General features: G+C 39.1%; 1 protein-coding gene across 1 annotated transcript in view; it reads left to right on the forward strand.

The window, feature by feature from the left end:
- The window catches only part of LOC127423073 (voltage-dependent T-type calcium channel subunit alpha-1G-like), a 258,610-nt gene that overhangs the window by 226,966 nt on the left and 12,552 nt on the right, over positions 1–19,092 (forward strand). The window contains exons 27-32 of the mRNA XM_051667102.1: positions 1,382–1,491; positions 3,420–3,553; positions 8,317–8,387; positions 11,128–11,206; positions 17,369–17,490; positions 17,639–18,058. Of these exons, the coding sequence (XP_051523062.1) occupies positions 1,382–1,491; positions 3,420–3,553; positions 8,317–8,387; positions 11,128–11,206; positions 17,369–17,490; positions 17,639–18,058 (936 nt within the window). The remainder of the gene's footprint in view (positions 1–1,381; positions 1,492–3,419; positions 3,554–8,316; positions 8,388–11,127; positions 11,207–17,368; positions 17,491–17,638; positions 18,059–19,092) is intronic.

A 19,092-nucleotide genomic window follows, 5' to 3' on the forward strand; every position in this document is an offset into this window, starting at 1 on the left:
GGGAATGGTGACCAGAACTCCAAAAGTTCCAAAAAGGAGATAAAGTCAGCATAAAAATAACCCATAAGACTCAAGTGGTTTAATCAATGTCTTCTGAAGTGATCCAGATGGTTTTGGGTGAGTGCCAAAGAGTAACCCCTTTTCACTGTACATCTTGACAGCAGTCTTCTTGGCGATTATGATTTCAAGCTCAATTACACTTCCTATAGCGCCATATAGCACTCTGGGCATGCGTCAAGATCTAGGAAGTGTAATCGAGCTTGAAATCATGATCGTGCCTAGAGACTGCAATGACAAGATGTAAAGTGAAAAAGGAGTTACATTTTGGTCTGTTCTTACCCAAAACCAACTGGATCGCTTCAGAAGACATTGGTTAAACCACTGGAGACTTATGGATTACTTATGCTGACTTTATCTCCTTTTTGGAGCTTTTGGAGTTTTGGTTACCATTCACTTGCATTGTATGGACCTACAGAGCTGAGATATTCTTTTAAAAATAATTTTTGTGTTCAGCAGAAGAAAGAAAGACACACACATCTGGGATGGCATGAGGGTGAGTAAATGATGAGACAATTTCCATTTTTGGGTGAACTATCCCTTTAACTTTTAATGTTCAATATTGTTTTCTGAAATTGTTTTTATTTTTTACTAACCATATAACAGTGTCTTATATACTTGAATTAAATCAGTAAGTTGAAATAAATTGTCAATATTAACAATTATGGCTGTTTCCTATAAAATCAATATTATAAACAAGTAGCTGTAAATAATGCACAGAATAAACAAAATATAAATTTTATTTTAAATAACCGGGCTGTCACTATGTAAGATTATACAGCTCTCTACTCTCTCTCGTCACAGTGGAGCTTAATTAAATTGCTGTTTCAAGTTTAATAGTTGTGTTTTCTTCACATTCATTACTTTCAGAGATGGCAAAATTTACGTTTTGAAATTGTTTGGTAAAACTTTGGTATCATGAACTAACAATGAACAATATATTTTTCACAGCATTTACAGTATTTACCTTTTTTAATGTTAGTTAATAAAAATACAATTGTCCATTGTTAGTTCATGTTATTTCATAATGCATTAATTAATGTTAACATATACAACTTTTGATTTTAAAAATGTATTACTGTATGTTGAAATTAACATTAACCAAGTTTAATAAATGCTGTAAATGTAATGTTCATTGTTAGTTCATGTTAACTAATGTTGTCAACTAATGTTAACAAATGGAACCTTATTGTAAAGTGTTACCAATTGTTTTGTTTATCCATCCAAATGACTGGACAAGGATGAGTTCTTTGTTCCTACGATGTCATATTACTTCAACCTTTTTCACTGTTAAATTCTCTTTGCAATCTCTCTGCTTTAACAGGTGCTGGATGAGGCTCTGAAGATCTGTAACTACATTTTCACAATCATTTTTGTGTTGGAGTCCGTCTTCAAGCTTGTCGCCTTTGGATTTCGCCGGTTCTTCAAGGACAGGTAGGAGACATGACTTTCTCAAAAGTTACTGCTCATATCTGAGATACACTCACCTCAGAAAAGAGCAGTAAAGTCATGATGCCCCTATGGATGATTCTTTGTGAATGCAATATGGTTTGTTAGTAGTTCAAAGGCCACATCCCTTGAAAAGGTATCACAGCTTTAAGATTCCTTGGTTTGCCTCAGTCTGTGAGAACCACATCAAGGGCTGAAAAAGCTGGCGTCTGTGGTGGAAAAAAACAAAACAAATTTATATAATTTGTGGTTGTTAAAAGAAATCCCTCTTGGGGTATCCAAAAAAAGATCACAGCCTGGGGCTTTGACAATGGTTGGTATTTGTTCCTCCTAAATTAGTGTAAATGTAGTTTGAAATGCCTGATATTACAGATTTAATATCCATAGCATACAGTATGTAGGCAATATTTAACATATCTATTCTCTATATTGGGTTTGAATGATCCATTACTCTTTTAATTACTCATGAACAATCAGTCAATATGAGGATTAGGTTTAGTGCAAGCAAACATTACTGAAGTTGATAGGCCATTAGAAGTTCTCGTGTAATTAGCCTTTTCTTTCAATAACATAATAAAGAGCATACCATGTCAATGTATTCCCAGATCACTAATCCATGTAGAAAAAAAAAATGCAAAGCAGCTATCTGCATATTAATGATAGAACTTTGACACATAAATAATGGATATGATTTTAAAATTAATCTCTCAACAAATGTGTTGAAACTGCTGTTAGACGTTTCACAATATGCTGTTCAAGAGGTGAAGGTGTAAAAGTTTGAAGTTTAAGAGGTTATTGATTTACAACATTGGAAATTACTGCTACTTTGATCAGATTTTGTATGCAACACACTCCAAGTCCACAGGGATTGAAGATGGAAGTACACTTTGTTCACTGGGCCCTTTGTAAACTAAACTGGTGGGAAACTGTAGAAATACTTTCGTGTAATAATTTGACTTCAATTTCTCAACATATCTAATGAAACACATCTCGTAGCTTTAGGCCCTAGACAATTGAAGTGTCCTAAAACAGGCTCTGTAGCTCACCCACCATGACAGTGTAATATTTGACCCTCAGAGGAAGTTATTTGATGTTAGCCACAAAGTTTGAAGCCATATTTAGACAATGAACATACTGTTATGAGAAACTTGTAAAAGAAGGTGTAAAAGAAAAATCCAGGGTCAAAAAAAGAGTTTCTTCAAGTTCAAAACTATTTTTACGAGCATTATGCTGCTGTTTAGTCCTTTTCTGAAGTTTTTACTTATGGGCTCAAAAGTCACAATTACAATGTGATGTGCATTTGATTGATTTTGGTCAGGAAAACAAAGAACACATTGTGCAATTTCAAATTTCCATAACTGGCAAAGACAGGTAGCTTTTTAGTGCTGGTGCAGCAAAATTAATGGAAAATTATGCTCATTTAGTGTGTAATTGATGTTTTTATGTATTTTAGTGTTCTCGTGCTGCCACAGAGAATGATGGGAAATGTAGTTTTGTCACACAATCATATCACGTCATAAACCATCTAAATGAGTAGTATTTTCTGGCAAGCTTTATTGCTATTCTTCATTACAGTACACAAAATTTGTACAAATTAAATTGTACAGTGAAAACATGAAGTTCTTCAGTAATTCATTACATTGAATAGATTTTCATTTTTGTTTTGTTCCAATTTCGCTAGAAGAAATGAGTTTGTTCTCTTAAACACATGGGATGGAAACAATGCTCTATTTACATATTGTTTTGCGATATTCTGATTTTGCGCATAAATAACATTTGTAACTTGGATGGTAAAATGACTATTGACATACCCCTCAAATTGGATAGTTGGGGCTTAAGAAACCCCTGATCATTCCGACATGGCAGCATTATTCTCTGTTATTTTAATTAACCTAACAAGTGTCTTTATGCAGGTGGAACCAGTTGGATCTTGCCATTGTGTTGTTGTCTATCATGGGCATAACTCTGGAGGAAATTGAGGTCAATGCTTCCCTTCCCATCAACCCCACCATAATTCGCATAATGAGAGTTCTGCGGATCGCTCGTGGTTTGTATCTTCTCCTTTCTTATATTCTATACTCACTGCCATTTTTCTTCCCTGCAAAAATGTCAACTTTCTCACCACTCCTCCTGTTAGCCTCAGCAGTTCAGGCTGGGTTGTGTATGTCACACTCGGGATCCCTCAGGAAGTGTCCAGATGGCTTTAATGAGAAATTCAGTTTGCACAACCACTCTACCTCTTATTCTTTATCTAATGAAAGAGCTGCTGGAGGAGTCTTTATTGGATATTCCCTCAACAGAGATGCCCAAGCAAACACACCTGCTCAAATGTCTGTGCACCCATGAGCAGTATGCGGGTGTTTCCCAGGGGTGGATTTATATTGAAATGGATAGATTCAACATAAATGTTTTCTGTTTGTTATTTGAAGATTACTAAGGGTCACTTTTTGCCATGCCTTTATGTATAGATTAGTTTTTGTTGTTGTTTTTTTTACCCTTGTGCCAGACCAGGGATGTAAAGTAATTGAGTAAAAATACTTAAGTATTGTACTTATTATTTTTTGGGATTTGTACTTTACTTGAGTGCAATTTAGAAGAAATACTTGTACTTTTACTTAATTTCATTTCCAATGAAAAAAAATAGTACTTTTTACTCCTTACAATTTTATTTAAACTTGAACAGTACTCACTACATTTTTTGAAAATAATTTTATTTCGTCTTACTGGATTGAAGCCACATTTTCAATGCATCTGATAAATGACAGATGACAGACCAGAGGTCAAATGGAGTGTCTCATGTTGGCTGTGTGGAGTTCCAACCATCTGCAGAGGCAGAATTTCAGATCTGATTTGAGCTTCAGATATGTTGAAATATTTGTGTGACTACACCGTATGTGACTGCCCGACTGAATGTGATGTATTCATTCAAAACTATGAGAACGAAGTGAGATACACTGACAGTTTTGTCCTAAATTTATTTTAAAGTTACTGCTACTTCTACAGATTGGACAGTTATGAAGTAAAAAAAGTATCATTCATGTTGCAAATATATATATATATATATATATATATATATATATATATATATATATATATATATATATATATAAATAAACAAAAGGCCTTTGTAATTAAATGTGTATGTGTATAATATCTATGAATTTCTACTCCCTATTTGCTGAATTATTATTTAAATCAGATTTAAATCAACAAAACCTACTTCACTATCCTAAACCTTAAACCAAAACCTAACTGATAGTGTCATAAAAAGCAAATATTTGAAGCAACCATGCCATTTTGTGGTGCTTCTATGACACTTTCGGCTCACATGTCAACTCACGTGCTCTTCAGGACTCATACCCCAGTCCTTTGTATCGCATATGCAACGCTCTATCAGTTGAGTTTCTGTGCAATTTGATCACACTTAAACAAGCTTGAAAATGTAGTTGGTTATGTAATGCAAATGTTAAAATGAGTAATGCGCTATAGTAAATGTGTTTATATGTCATAAGATAGCATGAGGTACAGAGTGAAAAGTAAGTGTTTATGAACTGATAATCTGCTGTTTTACTCGTGATCTGAGTGAAAAGGGATAAAAGTCATTGTTGTTTTAGCATTGTTGTTCATTCCACCAGGAAATTGCTGTGTTACTTAGAACAGGCCACATAAAATTTTTTTGCAAAAATGTATTTATTGTAACATGATTCTATGACCAGGTTGCGAATGCCACTGGAGGAGAAATATGACAGTTGTCAGAGACAGTAATGTGGCGACTCAACAAATCTGTCTAATTTAACAACATCCTCTATCACACAATCTCCTCTCTTGATTTCATTCTAGCTAGGAAATGTTTTTACTTTTTACTTTTTTAATACTTAAGTACAATTTAATTTGAATACATTTTACTTTCACTCAAGTATGTTTTTGGCTAGATACTTTTACTTTTAATTGAGTAAAATTTTCACTCAGTATTCATACTTTCACTTAAGTATAATTTCTGAGTACTTTTTACACCCTTGTGCCAGACCCAGACTTTTAATCTTAAACTATGAAAATCCATCATAAGAAATATGAATCATTACATCTAGTATGATCTAAACAAAGACTGAAATACACATAAACCATTTCAGTATGTATTTTGTGAAAATAAGATACATTTTTGTTCCATAATTGTGACACATTTCCACCACAACGAACAATTTTGCACTGACAGTGTTAAGGTAGTGTGTCTTTTTACCAAGAAGACAACATGTGGTGTGTGAAGAAATCTGATAAAAAATCATGTTAAATATCACTTTCCAATTAAGCTATAATTTTGTCAAAATATGGAAGAAATGTGAAAAAAAATATTTAATGTATGTATTTTGGATACATACATTTCAAGCAATAAAATTACTTTCAGCAAGACAAAAGGAACTTTTGGAAAATGTTATTCCAAAAATGTCCAATACAGAATGCTATTAAACACAAAATAATTTGAGATGTGGTGGAAATTAAACTGTGGTGAAAATGCTCATGAAAAATCACACAAATAATGTTGTTACATACATTTGACATGTATGTCAAATGTTAAGGCCAAAGTATACTTCGGGTGTGCGCATTGCGGATCCCTCCGCCCACAGTATGTGTGACGCAAATTGCATCATCAGCACAGCTGCGCGGCTTGACTGTGCACCACCTAGATTTTCTTTACTCTACATATGCACTGGCCATTGATTGTACTAAAAGAGTGTCACAAAGCAGTTGTAGTGAAAATGCATCGAACGTGTTCCTATTAGTTTGCAGTCAGAAAAGTATACTCACAAAGGCAACGCAGTTGACCGGGTGCGAGGTGATCCTGAACGCGCAAAAACAAAATATACCTGGGCCTTTAGACACTGTTACTAAACAATTTAAATTAATTAGAGTATGAAAAGTGTTTTTAAGGAAGTTTGTTAGGCACGTCATAAAATATCTACAGTATATATCGATTATTGATTGGCACGTTATTTTATCGATATATTTTTGAGGCATCGATATATTAATATTAGTCAACATTTAAATTAGAAGTGTAATTTGCATGCTTTCCAATTCACTCAGTTGGGCTTCTGTGTAATGTCTTGCATAATTGCGTTGGGAAACCACAAGGGGGTGATGCATTTACTGAAACGGGTCGCAAGCCACAGGTATCACAACATAGCTCGTTGCACAGGATGCATACACACAAAAGTTACAAAGTCTTTTCTACTTCTTCAAGAATGAAAGTGGCGTTCATGAGTTTGCAGGTTTGTGTATGAAATTGGTTTAACTGCGAAAACTGAAAGATTAAAAATTATTGTGCAGTTTCTCTATATGTATCTTTGAAGAGGTTTCATTCAAGTCATCAAACCACAAAAAGACATAATTGTAACTGAAAATAAATTGTGTAGGCAATATGAAATATGCATAAACACAATATATCATCCACTGATGGCTAGAGTAAATAAGCAGCCTCGAGAGATGGTGAGACCGTGCTGTGTATGTACCTTAATAGAAAATAATTATTTAAAATTATAGTACATGCCATGCCATCTGCAGACACTTCCGGTGTCCAACCCCCTTTAATTTATCCTGCTGCTCACACTTAACCAAAGTTCTGTTGAGAAATATGTTTGAAAACACAAAGACTATTGTGCAACGGGTAGCCCTATTTATATCTGAAAAAAATCCAGATATATATCGATAATCATTGGGAAAATCTTCCGATTATCGATGAATGCAAAAGGCATCGATCCCAAGCCTAAAGTTTATTTTTTAAAATTAAATAAAAAAAGGCCACAAGTTGAAGAAACCCTTACATAGTAGCCAATTTCCTCCTGAATTCATTCAGACATTACTTTAATAAAAAGTCACAAGCATCATCCACTTATGGCACTGATTGCAATTAACCCAGCCTTCACAGCGCCATGTCTTCCACGGCTGAATTGCCATGTCATCAACATCATTAAAGCTCTGAGTGCGTAGTGCATGACCCCAATAATAACATGGTTTTATCTGACCACTGTGAAAATTACAGGAGAATTGCATTCCTCTGGCAAATTCTAAAGAAGCAGTACATCCACTGTGTGTACATTTACTGCTGTCTAATCAGGGTAATATGATGAGTCACATATATGTTTTCCCATGTAACTATAGTGCTGTCTAAGGGAGTTACAAAACTCACTAGACAAAAACTTAGGGGACATGTCCTACACTTCAGACCAAGTTACTGAATATGATCATGACAGCAATACCATGTCAATACCATGTCGACTAAGAAAAGAAAATCTGTGGAATTCAGCAGAATGTATTTAAACATGGTAAAATTAGTTAAACGGAGCTGACAGTACTACACCCTTATTGGTAGCTGATATCATAATAAATAAAATAAAAATAACCGTATTGTGTAGAAATGTGTAGAACTTTGTGAATGGTAGATGTTTCAATTCTATAGAGATTTCTGTGTAGTTCTGTGTCGATCTGATGATAACTTGAATTTGCTGCTTATTTTTCATAAATGGGCTGGGTAAACTGGGGAGGGAGCTATGCATTTAATGTTTGCATAGTAGATCAAACTCAATTATTTCAAAAGATCAAGGAAAGTGGTTTCCATGATTTGTCACTTTTAAGTCTTCTGACTAGTGTTACCACTTAATATTCAAATATTTTTTCTTCTCAAAAGTACATATCCATACTGTTTTATTTATAATTATTTTGCTGAACTGATTTGTTATTAGTATATTAAATATTATATTTATGTATATACAGTATGATGATAAACATGGGCTGAAGTGAACTATCCTCTCTTTTCAGTTCTGAAGCTGCTAAAGATGGCCGTGGGAATGCGAGCTCTGCTTGATACTGTGATCCAAGCCCTGCCTCAGGTACTGCTCAGAACTTTTCCCCTCTCTCTGTCTTATTTATATCATAAAGTTCTGCTCTCCATTCATTCACTGTGTCCTGTGCTGTGAGAGAGCTCCTAAACCCTGTGCGCTATTCTCCTGGGGGCCCTCCGCTTTTCACAGGCCTCATTTACATAGTCAATCTGCCATGAAGAGGCCTCAGTGGTATAGATGGCTGTGATGTGCTGCTTGGAGAATAGCAAAAATTCCAATGACAAAAATCTCCATCACACACATTTTTCGATAGCATCAGTCTCCACCGTCACCTGCTGGGTTTTTAATTGGAATTACGCAGCACTGCAGGACACTCTTTTAATTCCAATCTCTCCTCAGATATGCTCATAGATAATTAGACATGTAATTCTACTTTTGACTGATTGTCACTAATTGGATTACATAATGTTTAGCTGACTTCTGGTCTCAGTAATGCCTCCTAACACCCTTACTTTTGCTGTTGCGCAGTCTGTTCTTTTGCATTAAAGTTGCCATTTGTGGTTCCAGGCCATTGATCCACCCATCCATAATTTGGGATAGGTGATCCGGAACGATGTTCTGAGATATCCTGCCAGATTGTGTAAACTTGACCCTGAATCACTGTGAATCCAGCCAGTGAATGGTGCACCAGGAGAGATTAGGGTTTGAAAATAGCAAAAATTAGAAAAAGAAATGTCAGTGTAATTGGATATGTCAACATACCTTTTGGATCACAGCACTTTTAATCTGCTTTTCTTTATGCCTTTCTGTTTTCCTCAAAATCATGCGTAATCCAGTTGTCTGTGTTCACATTAGTTATACACTATTCAGAACTGAATTGAGTTCAATTTGAATCCTGCATTCTAACTGAATTCGAACAGAGGTAGCAAACAGGATGCAGAATATTAATATGAAATTCAGTTTAAGGAAGTGGAATTAAAAAGGAATGAAATTCATATAACTGCTGTAATTGCATTTTTTTTAAATAATCCATTCCATTTTTCAGAATAAATTATGATAAACATGTTATCATACAACACATGGGAATTTTAAGAACATTGGATGATAAAAATCCATGTTTTAAAAATGCCTCCTATAGAAATTTTTATTTAATTCAAATATATTTAACTATTTTTAATAAATAAACTTTAATTTTTTTTTTAATATAAAGTTATCTAAAAACAATGTGTTGGACGTTTTTGTTCTTTATGGCAAAATTATAATCTGTGTTAATTATTCTGATAGCATTGAAATTTTAGTTTATATAAATATATCTAATAAGACATATTTATAAATGATTGTAACAAAGTTCAATGGAAAGGAGGAGGCGACAACCGGCTTGACAATATAAATAATATTTAATGGTTAACTTAAACAAAAAGCCAAACACATACAGGGCGGCTGCCTGTAGTTCTCTCTCTCTCGAGCTGCCGCCTCCGGTCGCCTTTATCCCTCTCGGGCTTGATCAGCCTGATTAGGGGCTGGTTGTGCTGCCCTGCCACATTGATTATGCATAATAGACAAAATCACTGATGTAATGATGTTTTGTGCAAAGATTGTGTTGGACTTTTGTGCAAATTCCTCTTCCTGTCATTCCAATTCCAATTATATATATATATACATACACACTCACTGGCCACTTTATTAGGTACACCTGTACATCTACTTATCCATGCAATTATATAATCAGCCAATCGTGTGTAGCAGCAGTGTAATGTATAAAATCATTAAGATATGAGTCAGGAGCTTCAGTTAATGCTCACATCAACCATCAGAATGGGGGAAAAAAATGTGATCTCAGTGATTTAGACCGTGGCATGATTGTTGGTGCCAGACGGGCTGATTTGAGTATTTCTGTAATTGCTGATCTCCTGGGATTTTCATGCACAACAGTCTCTTGAGTATAAAGAGAATGGTACGAAAAACAAAAAAACATCCAGCGAGTGGCAGTTCTATGGGTGAAATTGGCTTGTTAATGACAGAGGTCAGAGGAGAATGGCCAGACTGGTCCAAGCTAACAGGAAGGTGACAGTAACCCATATTAACACACGTTACAACAGTGCTATGCAGAAAAGCATTTCTGAACTTACAACACGTCGAACATTGAGGTGGATGTGCTACAGCAGTAGAAGACCCCTCCGGGCACCACTACTCTTAGCTAAGAACAGGAAACTGAGGCTGCAGTGGGCACAGGCTCACCAAAACTGGACAGAAGACGATTGGAAAAACATTGCCTGGTCTTAGAAATCTGAATTTCTGCTGAGGTACACAAATGGTAGGCCCACTGCAGCCTCAGTTGTTGGTTCTTTGCAGACAGAAGTGGAACCCAACGTGGTATTCTGCTGTTATAGCCCATCCGCCTCAAGGTTCGACATGTTTCTGCTCATTACAATTGTACAGAGAGGTTATCTGAGTTACCATTGCTTTTCTGTCAGCTTGAACCAGTCTGGCCATTCTCTGTTGACCTCTGTCACCAAAAAGGCATTTTTTTCCATATATATATATATATATATAAAAGAAGCCAGTTCTTACATTCTGAATTTTGTTACAACCCGATGATCACAACCCGATGTGTTTTGCACCCATGGGTACATAGTTTGCAGTTCTATAGACTATGCAGACTCTTATTAGTGAGACAGCTGACATTTTCTCACTTCTTGACTCTCTTATTGGCTCCTCACAGTTTCTCTCATGCTCCATGAAAAACTCTCCTGGCTTTCTCTCTCTCTCCTCTCCTCTCTCTCTACAGGTGGGGAATCTGGGTCTTCTCTTCATGTTGCTCTTCTTCATCTTCGCAGCTTTGGGAGTAGAGCTGTTTGGTGACCTGAGTAAGCACAACAAATACATTAATAAGGAAAATTTTTCCACATGGTCTAATTCACTCACAAATAACACACACCAGGCACGTGCAATGGAAATAATTGTCACAGTGGCGAACTTCATGACCAAATTGTTTTAAATTCAGGACAGTAATATTGTTCATATCATATTATAATATTAAATATTGTCATATATTGAGCCGAGCATGTTTATGTCCATTAAATCATACAATGAACCATTGTGTCAGAAGAGCTTGCTTTGACATGCAGCAAAAAGTAAAAGAAAAGGCTGCCAGTTAATACAGTAGTTTCAACATCATAGGCCTCACAAGTCACTCTTCCCACAGTTTAGAACCACTGGAATAGACAGCGGCTATTTACTAATCTGACCACCAAAGACAACAATCTTAACCTGAATGCACAAGGCTTTTTTTTTAAACAGACACTGCGCCCTAATGTTAGAACTATAGACATAACACAAGAAGGACATGATTGCCAGATCACCACTTCATAGCATCAGACTAACCAGAAACAATTAAATAGTATCAATGTAACACAGATTTTTAATAAATACATTAAATTACCTTTACCGGAACACAAAATCCATGCATCTGTCCTTGCGAATGAACATCTCCGTCACTTTGTTGTAAAAGTCGCCCACTTGTTGAAGTTTCAATAGACTCTCTTTCTTGATTTTTTATTGAAATTAACTTTGCTAAATCCACGTAGGTCTTCGATGCTTTCACTGTAGATATCCATTTAAGCGCTTAACGCATTAGTTATGTGAACTTGAATGTGTTGACACAAAACTAAAATCTAGCCTATCAGATAACATGACTGAAGGAAGGAGCTTCTGATTGGCTTACTCATTTTGGTAAGCATGCTTATCTTGGCCATTTGTAGTAGCAGGCATGATTCCATTTGAATGAACATACAGTGTTGAATGAAAGGGCAGTAAACAATGGAATCAGAGAAAGCATAACATAAAGTGCTTATACCTGAGGGTGGGGCCAAAGCGAATAAATGATTAATTGTCTGTGCTGCTCAAGTGAAAGATGACAAATCTGAACGAAAACAGTTGTTTATATTAATAAGTATATTTAAATATTTCATATTGTCATTTTTATTTTCACCATTCTGTTAGGTGAAACGGCACGTCCCTGAAACACAGATACAGAAACAAACCTGAGCACAACTTAAGATTCTCCTGTCTGCATTTTTTTTCCATGGAATTCAAAATGGCTTTGTTGTTTTTTTTAGTTTTTTTTAGACTATTTAATTTGTTCCCTCAATGCCGTTCACACGTACTTGTTTTTGCATCTTTCTGCACTGTTTCTCTTATAGTTTTTCCCTGAAAACATGTGGTTAATGGACGTCTTTGACCTTTGCACCTCATCTCACTGTTTTTGCAGTGTCACGTGCAGGAGCGCCATGTTTTGTACATGCCTTTAAAGAACCTAAACTTTTAAAAACTGCATTCTGCATTCTGTTCCATTCATTGCTCTTGGTCTAGCTTTTTTTTGCACAAGAATGCTTTTGGTCTGAATGGCCCCTTAGTAACACTGATTAGGCTATTGGTGCTGTAACCTTATCTTCTGATGGTGCATTATTTTTTAAAGACCCCATTAAATCGATTGACAAGTGCAGTGTTCTTTACTGTGTTGATGTATTTCCGAACGAAACAGGAAGCTTAGGCAGGACTTAGCTTACCAGTATTTTAAAAGAAAATAGTCTATATAGTTTAGTATTCGTGAACCATGATTTTCTACTTGCTATTTGATTGCAGATTGATTAAGGGGGAGGACAATTCTACTTCTTGAGAGTATTTGATTGGACAAATAATCGAATGCATTTTTTTTTCAATATCGTTTTTCCATAATAGATCAACTATTTAAATTGTAAATGAGTCTATCTGCTGAAAGCCTCTATATGTGTCTGTCTGTTGAACTTGTAGGAGTACATTAGCATACAGATGGATTCAGTCCTAATAGATATGATTTAAAAGTTATAAAACTCCAATTTTGATTTCATGAAGTTTTAAAATTGCTTTATATATTATTATTATTATTATTTTAATTATTTGTTTTAAATTGTTTGGGGATCACCTTGGCATATTTTAGAAAGTTTTCCAATATTGTCAGTCTTGCAAAATAAATACCTGCACTAGATTTTCTCAAGAATATGTGGCAGCACATTTGGCACAGGTTTACTGAATATAGCCAGCCATGATTCATTTTAGCTCAGCACAATGCCAGGGCTGATGTCATTTCCATTTCCAATCAGGCGGCTCAATATAAACATAGAGACTTCATAATTCACATCCAGCTTTACAATGCCGTCCAAGTGCAATATATGCTGGCTGAACTGAGGCTGACCATCTGCAGGGCACACTTTTCCTCCCTCTTCTCAATCAACATCTATATAGGGGATAGGTCACAATGGTTGACTTGTTGATTATTGTCCAACAACCAATTGTCAGGAAAAACACCTAGGAGAGTAGGATGCAAGTGCAGTTTGGAGTTTTAATTAAGTTTAGGCAACAGTACAGTTCAAACGACAAGCAGAAATCCAGCAGTGAGTACAGGCAGTGGTCAGGTGACTGGCAGACAGGGATAATCAGGCTAGAAGCAAACTCGTGGTCAAAAACAGGCTAGGTATATCAACAAGGAATCAGGCAGAACTACGAAGGCTTGATAACATCTTAGACACAAGGAATAGAGTGTATACTTCGCAGTGAGTGAAAATGACAGAGTCTATTATAAAGGGTGCAGTGATAGATGTGGTGATGATGTGCAGGTGAGGCTGATTAGAATTCCAGTGATTGGGATCGAGATGGTGCATGGGAAATGGAGTCCGGGGTGGCCATATTTGGATGCTGCTGTGGGGAATCGGAGTTCATGACAGAATCCTCCCCCAAAGGGCTCACCCCGGGAGCACAATTTTGCTTAGGTCTCCCCCTAGGGCGAGGACCAGGGCATTCAGGATCAGGAGGCCTGAAAGGTGACCACAGGGAAGGGACAGGTTCAGGAGGCCTGGGAGGTGACCACAGGGCAGGGACAGGTTCAGGTGGCCTGGGAGGTGGCCACAGAGCAGGGACAGGGTCAGGAGGCCTGGGAGGTGGCCACAGGGCAGGAACAGGGTCAGGAGGCCTGGGAGGCGGCCACAGGGCAGGAACAAGGTCAGGAGGCCTGGGAGGCAGCCACAGGGCAGGAACACAGTCAGGAGGCCTGGGAGGTGGCCACAGGGCAGGAACAAGGTCAGGAAGTGGGGCAACAGGAGTAGGAGCAGACGGAGTCATAGGAGGTGGAGTTTCTGGTGTTAAAAGTGGAGCCATGGAAGACTCTGAGGGCGGAGCCGTGGAGGGCTCGATGAAGGCAAGTGGAGCCAGGAGAGGTTCGATGAAGGCAGCTGGAGCCAGGAGAGGCTCAACGGGCAGAATCATGGAGGATGGAGCCACGGGAGGTTCGAGGAGCGGAGCCAGGGAAAGCAGAGCTGTGGAAGGCTCGAGGAACGAAGCCGCGAAGGCAGAGCCGTGGAAGGCTGAGCCATAGGAGGCTCAAGGGGTGGAGCCAGAGAAGGCGGAGCCACGGGAGGCTCAAGGGGCGGAGCCGTGGAAGGCTTGGAGCAGGGAGCTATGGAAGGCTTTGAGCAGGGAGCCATGGAAGGCTTGGAGCAAAGAGCCGTGGAAGGCTTGAGGAGCAAAACCATGGAAGGCGGAACCATGGAATGTGGAGCCATGGAAGGCTCGAGGGGCAAAGCCGTGGAAGACTTTGAGGGCGGAGTTGTTATGGCCAGGAACACCGGCAGCGACTGGGGAACGACCTCCGTGGTCATGAGCATGGGCAGAGACTGGGGAATGCCCTCCATGGTCGTGAGCATGGGCAGAAACTGGGGAATGACCTCTGTGGTCGTGAGCATGGCCAGAGACAGGGGAACGACCTCCGTGGTTGTGAACATGGGCAGAGACTGGGAATGACCTCCATGGTCGTGAGCATGGGCAGTGACAAGGGAATGGTTGAGGCTACAGGGGCTGGCTCTGGGACGGTCGAGGCTACAGGCACTGGCTCTGAGACGGTCGAGGCTACAGGCGCTGGCTCTGGGATGGTCGAGGTGACAGGCATTGGCTCTAGGATGGTCGAGGCAACAGGCATTGGCTGTGGCTGGTTGACCGTGGCAGGCATGGGCACTGGCATGTTAACCGTGGCAGGCATGGGCGCTGGCTCGTTACCCATGGCAGGCATGGGCGCTGGCTCTTTACCCATGGCAGGCATGGGTGCTGGCTTGTTTACCATGGCAGGCGTGGGCGCTGGCTCATTTACCGTGGCAGGCATGCGTGCTGGCTCATTTACCGTGGCAGGCATGGCCGCTGGCTCATTTAACATGGCAGGCGTGGGCGCTGGCTCGTTTACCATGGCAGGTGTGGGCGCTGGCTCATTTACTGTGGCAGGTGTGGCTGTTGGCTCATTGGCTGTGGCAGGTATGGGCTCTGATACTCCATGAGGAATGGCCTTCATGGCCAAATGCACCGACATCAGTGGGGAAACATTCACTTTTGCAGATAGTGCACTCCATGGTCGTTACCGCTGACTGCGATGGGGAATCGACCACTGGAGCTTGTCTAGTGTTAGCCACCCCCCCCCCCCCCCCAATATGTATTTAGTCTTGCATATCCAATTTTCAAGGGTTCTGTGGTTTCATTAGGGGTTGCAGTGTTTTCTTGACAATAGGCAAGGAACGATGTAACAGCAGAAGCTCAAGAGGGAGTGATAGATCTATGAATGAGTCGAGGGTAAGATGTTCATCCATGTATGCCAGCTCGGTTGAGAGCTCTGGGTTTAAACCTCGACGAAATATGAACTTGAGTGCAGTGTCATTAAAACCACTTCCAGCGGCAATTGTTCTGAATTCCAGGGCATAATCAGATACACTGCGATTTCCTTGAGTGAAGTCTAAGAGTTTCTCTGCTTGTCTGCTGCATCCATGAGAATCGGCGAAGTATTCTGTCAGGAAAAACACCCAGGAGAGTAGGATGCAAGTGCAGTTTGGAGTTTTAATGAAGGTTAGGCAACAGTACAGTTCAAACTGCTGCTGCAGCCATTTACATTCAGACGGACGGCTTTGGCCGTTGCTTCTCATCTCGAGCAGTTTTTTTGAGCATCCCGCCATTATCACTTGCAGGATTGCATCTGAGGGTATGCACAGAAATCTGACTAAAGTATTGCTACCCTTATTTGAAAGACAGTAACCATTCAGAACAAACGCATTCTCACACTACAAAAGCAAGACGCAGCGTAACGACAAGAGTATGGACCCGTATGTCCGGGGGAGTGGTATGCAAATACCACTTGCCAATTTTCATTGGCCTTTATCAAAGACCAGAGGTGTCTCGGGCTCACAAGAGTGACCCCTAGTGTCACTACTTCGACACAACGTCTCGTTTCCTCCATCAGGGAATGGAGGTTACGCAAGTAACCAGGACGTTTTACAAGCCCATTTGGCCAATTCACTGAAAGAACCGACTCAAAAGAATGATTCATTCGCAAAACATGCATTGCAGTCAACAAAATACGGAACACACTTCATGATTACTGAAATATTCTCAGTGAAAATGTTTCTCAGGTCAGTCGGAGCGCTCATGGTACACACAGTGCGCACGGCCATACAGCTGCAGGCACCACTGCGTCCCGCTGTGAAGCATTGCATTTTTAAGACTTAAAAGACTTAAAACAGCATTTGCTGTTCTCCAACTTATATTGTGTTTTTGATGTTGGTCTCCAAATTATTATGCTGGTATCCCTACCATGTGTCTTAATTAGCTTTACCAGCAAGTCTGCCTGGTTAATCAGCTTCATAAGAAAGACCATGCTAGTTGACCTGTTTTTTTTTGTTTTGTTTTGTTTTGTTGTGAAAAATACCATACAAAGCCATACCAGCACTAATCAGCATAAGCCAGCTTGGAACAACATTGAAGACCAGCTTGTCTAAACTGGTCTTTTCAGCAAGGTTGTGTTCTGTAGCGTTAGGTGAACCCAAAACCACCCTAATTATACAAGGCTTCCTAAAGACTGATTAGTCAACTAGGCGTTTGGGAAACCCACCGGCTAGTGACTTTGAAAATATGGAGTTTTGCGTATCCCTAATCTATATCTCTGACTTCTGTTTGTGTCCCAGTATGTGACGAGCGGCACCCCTGTGAAGGTCTTGGCCGTTACGCCACATTCAAGAATTTTGGCATGGCTTTCCTCCTGCTGTTCCGTGTTTCTACTGGGGACAACTGGAATGGCATTATGAAGGTGGGACATAGAGTTAAATCTCCTTGCATGGTGCTGAATTTCAATGATGTCCATTGCTTTTTTCAAATGCTTTACATGCTGTGTACACTCATTTGCAACCTTCTCACCTCTACCCAGCATAATTGTACTCTCTTTGTCCACATCATAGGACACACTGCGAGACTGCTCCCAGGACACAGGCATCTGCTACAACACGGTGGTGTCACCCATTTACTTTGTGTCCTTCGTGTTGACAGCTCAGTTTGTGCTGGTCAATGTGGTGATCGCTGTGCTTATGAAGCACTTGGAGGAAAGCAACAAAGAGGCCAAGGAGGAGGCGGAGATGGAAGCTGAGCTGGAGCTTGAGACTATAGGTGGAGATGGAGGAATGTCCCGAGGGCATATGCCACCTCTGGGGCTTGGAGATGTGGGTGGTCCTGGGGGGTCGCCATGGATCTCCAGAGGCTCTCAGGAGCTGTCGGGACCCATGTATCCCACAGACAGCCCACCAACAGACATACGCAGAGACTCAGAAGACCACATCAAGGCAGATCCTGATCCTCCTTATAATATGGCGCCACCATTAGAGGTGAGTGAAGATGCTGGCTGTGAAGTCAGTGTGTGTACTTCCCTTTGCGTCATGCCTAACAACGCCCTTCAGTCCCTACAATTATGACTATATTCACAATATAGCATGGTCTCTCATACCTTATTGATTATATATACCAATAAATATACCCCATTTATTTAGAGACATGCCAATTGATCACTTTAAGACAATTTTGTTCAGTCAGTGAATTAGAATCAATTCTTCCTTCAGTGATTCAACATTCAAATTACCTCCCTAAATCATCCTTTATGGGCGAGACTTAATATACCAACATACAAATATCTTTATGTCACAAAATATGCAGAACATTTTACATATGTATTCACTTATTCAGATTTTAATAATCAACTGTTCATTAGTTCCAAAAATATGTCTGTCAGGAATGCATAAGATTTAGTCATTGTCATTGTCATTGTCACTGGCTTTTCAAATCATTACTAACATGCATTAGTTTTATTGAAAAACATGTTTTTAAATAAAAAAAACAATACTTGATAACTACTTGTTATTTTTAGAGTGGGAAACTTCATGAGTTTCTGTTACTTTGTAAGGAGATGTGCCTGTTCGTTTCACCTCTAAAAACTTAGTGGGTTAGGGTTAGATTAGACTGGTGCCATGCATGGGGAGGTAGTGATGCAGGCCTTTATTAATGCAAGCTGGCTATTTCCAGAATACGTGCCATTTTTTTTTTATGTTAACAATGACAGTATCCCTGCAGCTACCTTCTGGAGTGTGGTAGTGTCAAAACGTTTTTGCTCATCAATAGGACAAATCCCAGTAGAGTTCTAGTGCCCCCTTGTGGATGTTATTGGTAGTGTAGAATCCAGTCCTTTTACTAACTTTTGTGTCTTAGTAGGTTTACAGCATATAACATCAGATCACCACATAATACATTGTACTTCCTGTTTAATTTAGCAATGCATTTTTGGTACTTCTGGTTTAACAAAATTTTAAAGGAATAGTTCTCCCCAAAATTAAAATTCTGTCATCATTTACTCACCTTCATATCTTTC

Source organism: Myxocyprinus asiaticus, chromosome 32, assembly GCF_019703515.2.
Source record: "Myxocyprinus asiaticus isolate MX2 ecotype Aquarium Trade chromosome 32, UBuf_Myxa_2, whole genome shotgun sequence".
Taxonomy (NCBI): Eukaryota; Metazoa; Chordata; class Actinopteri; order Cypriniformes; family Catostomidae; genus Myxocyprinus; species Myxocyprinus asiaticus.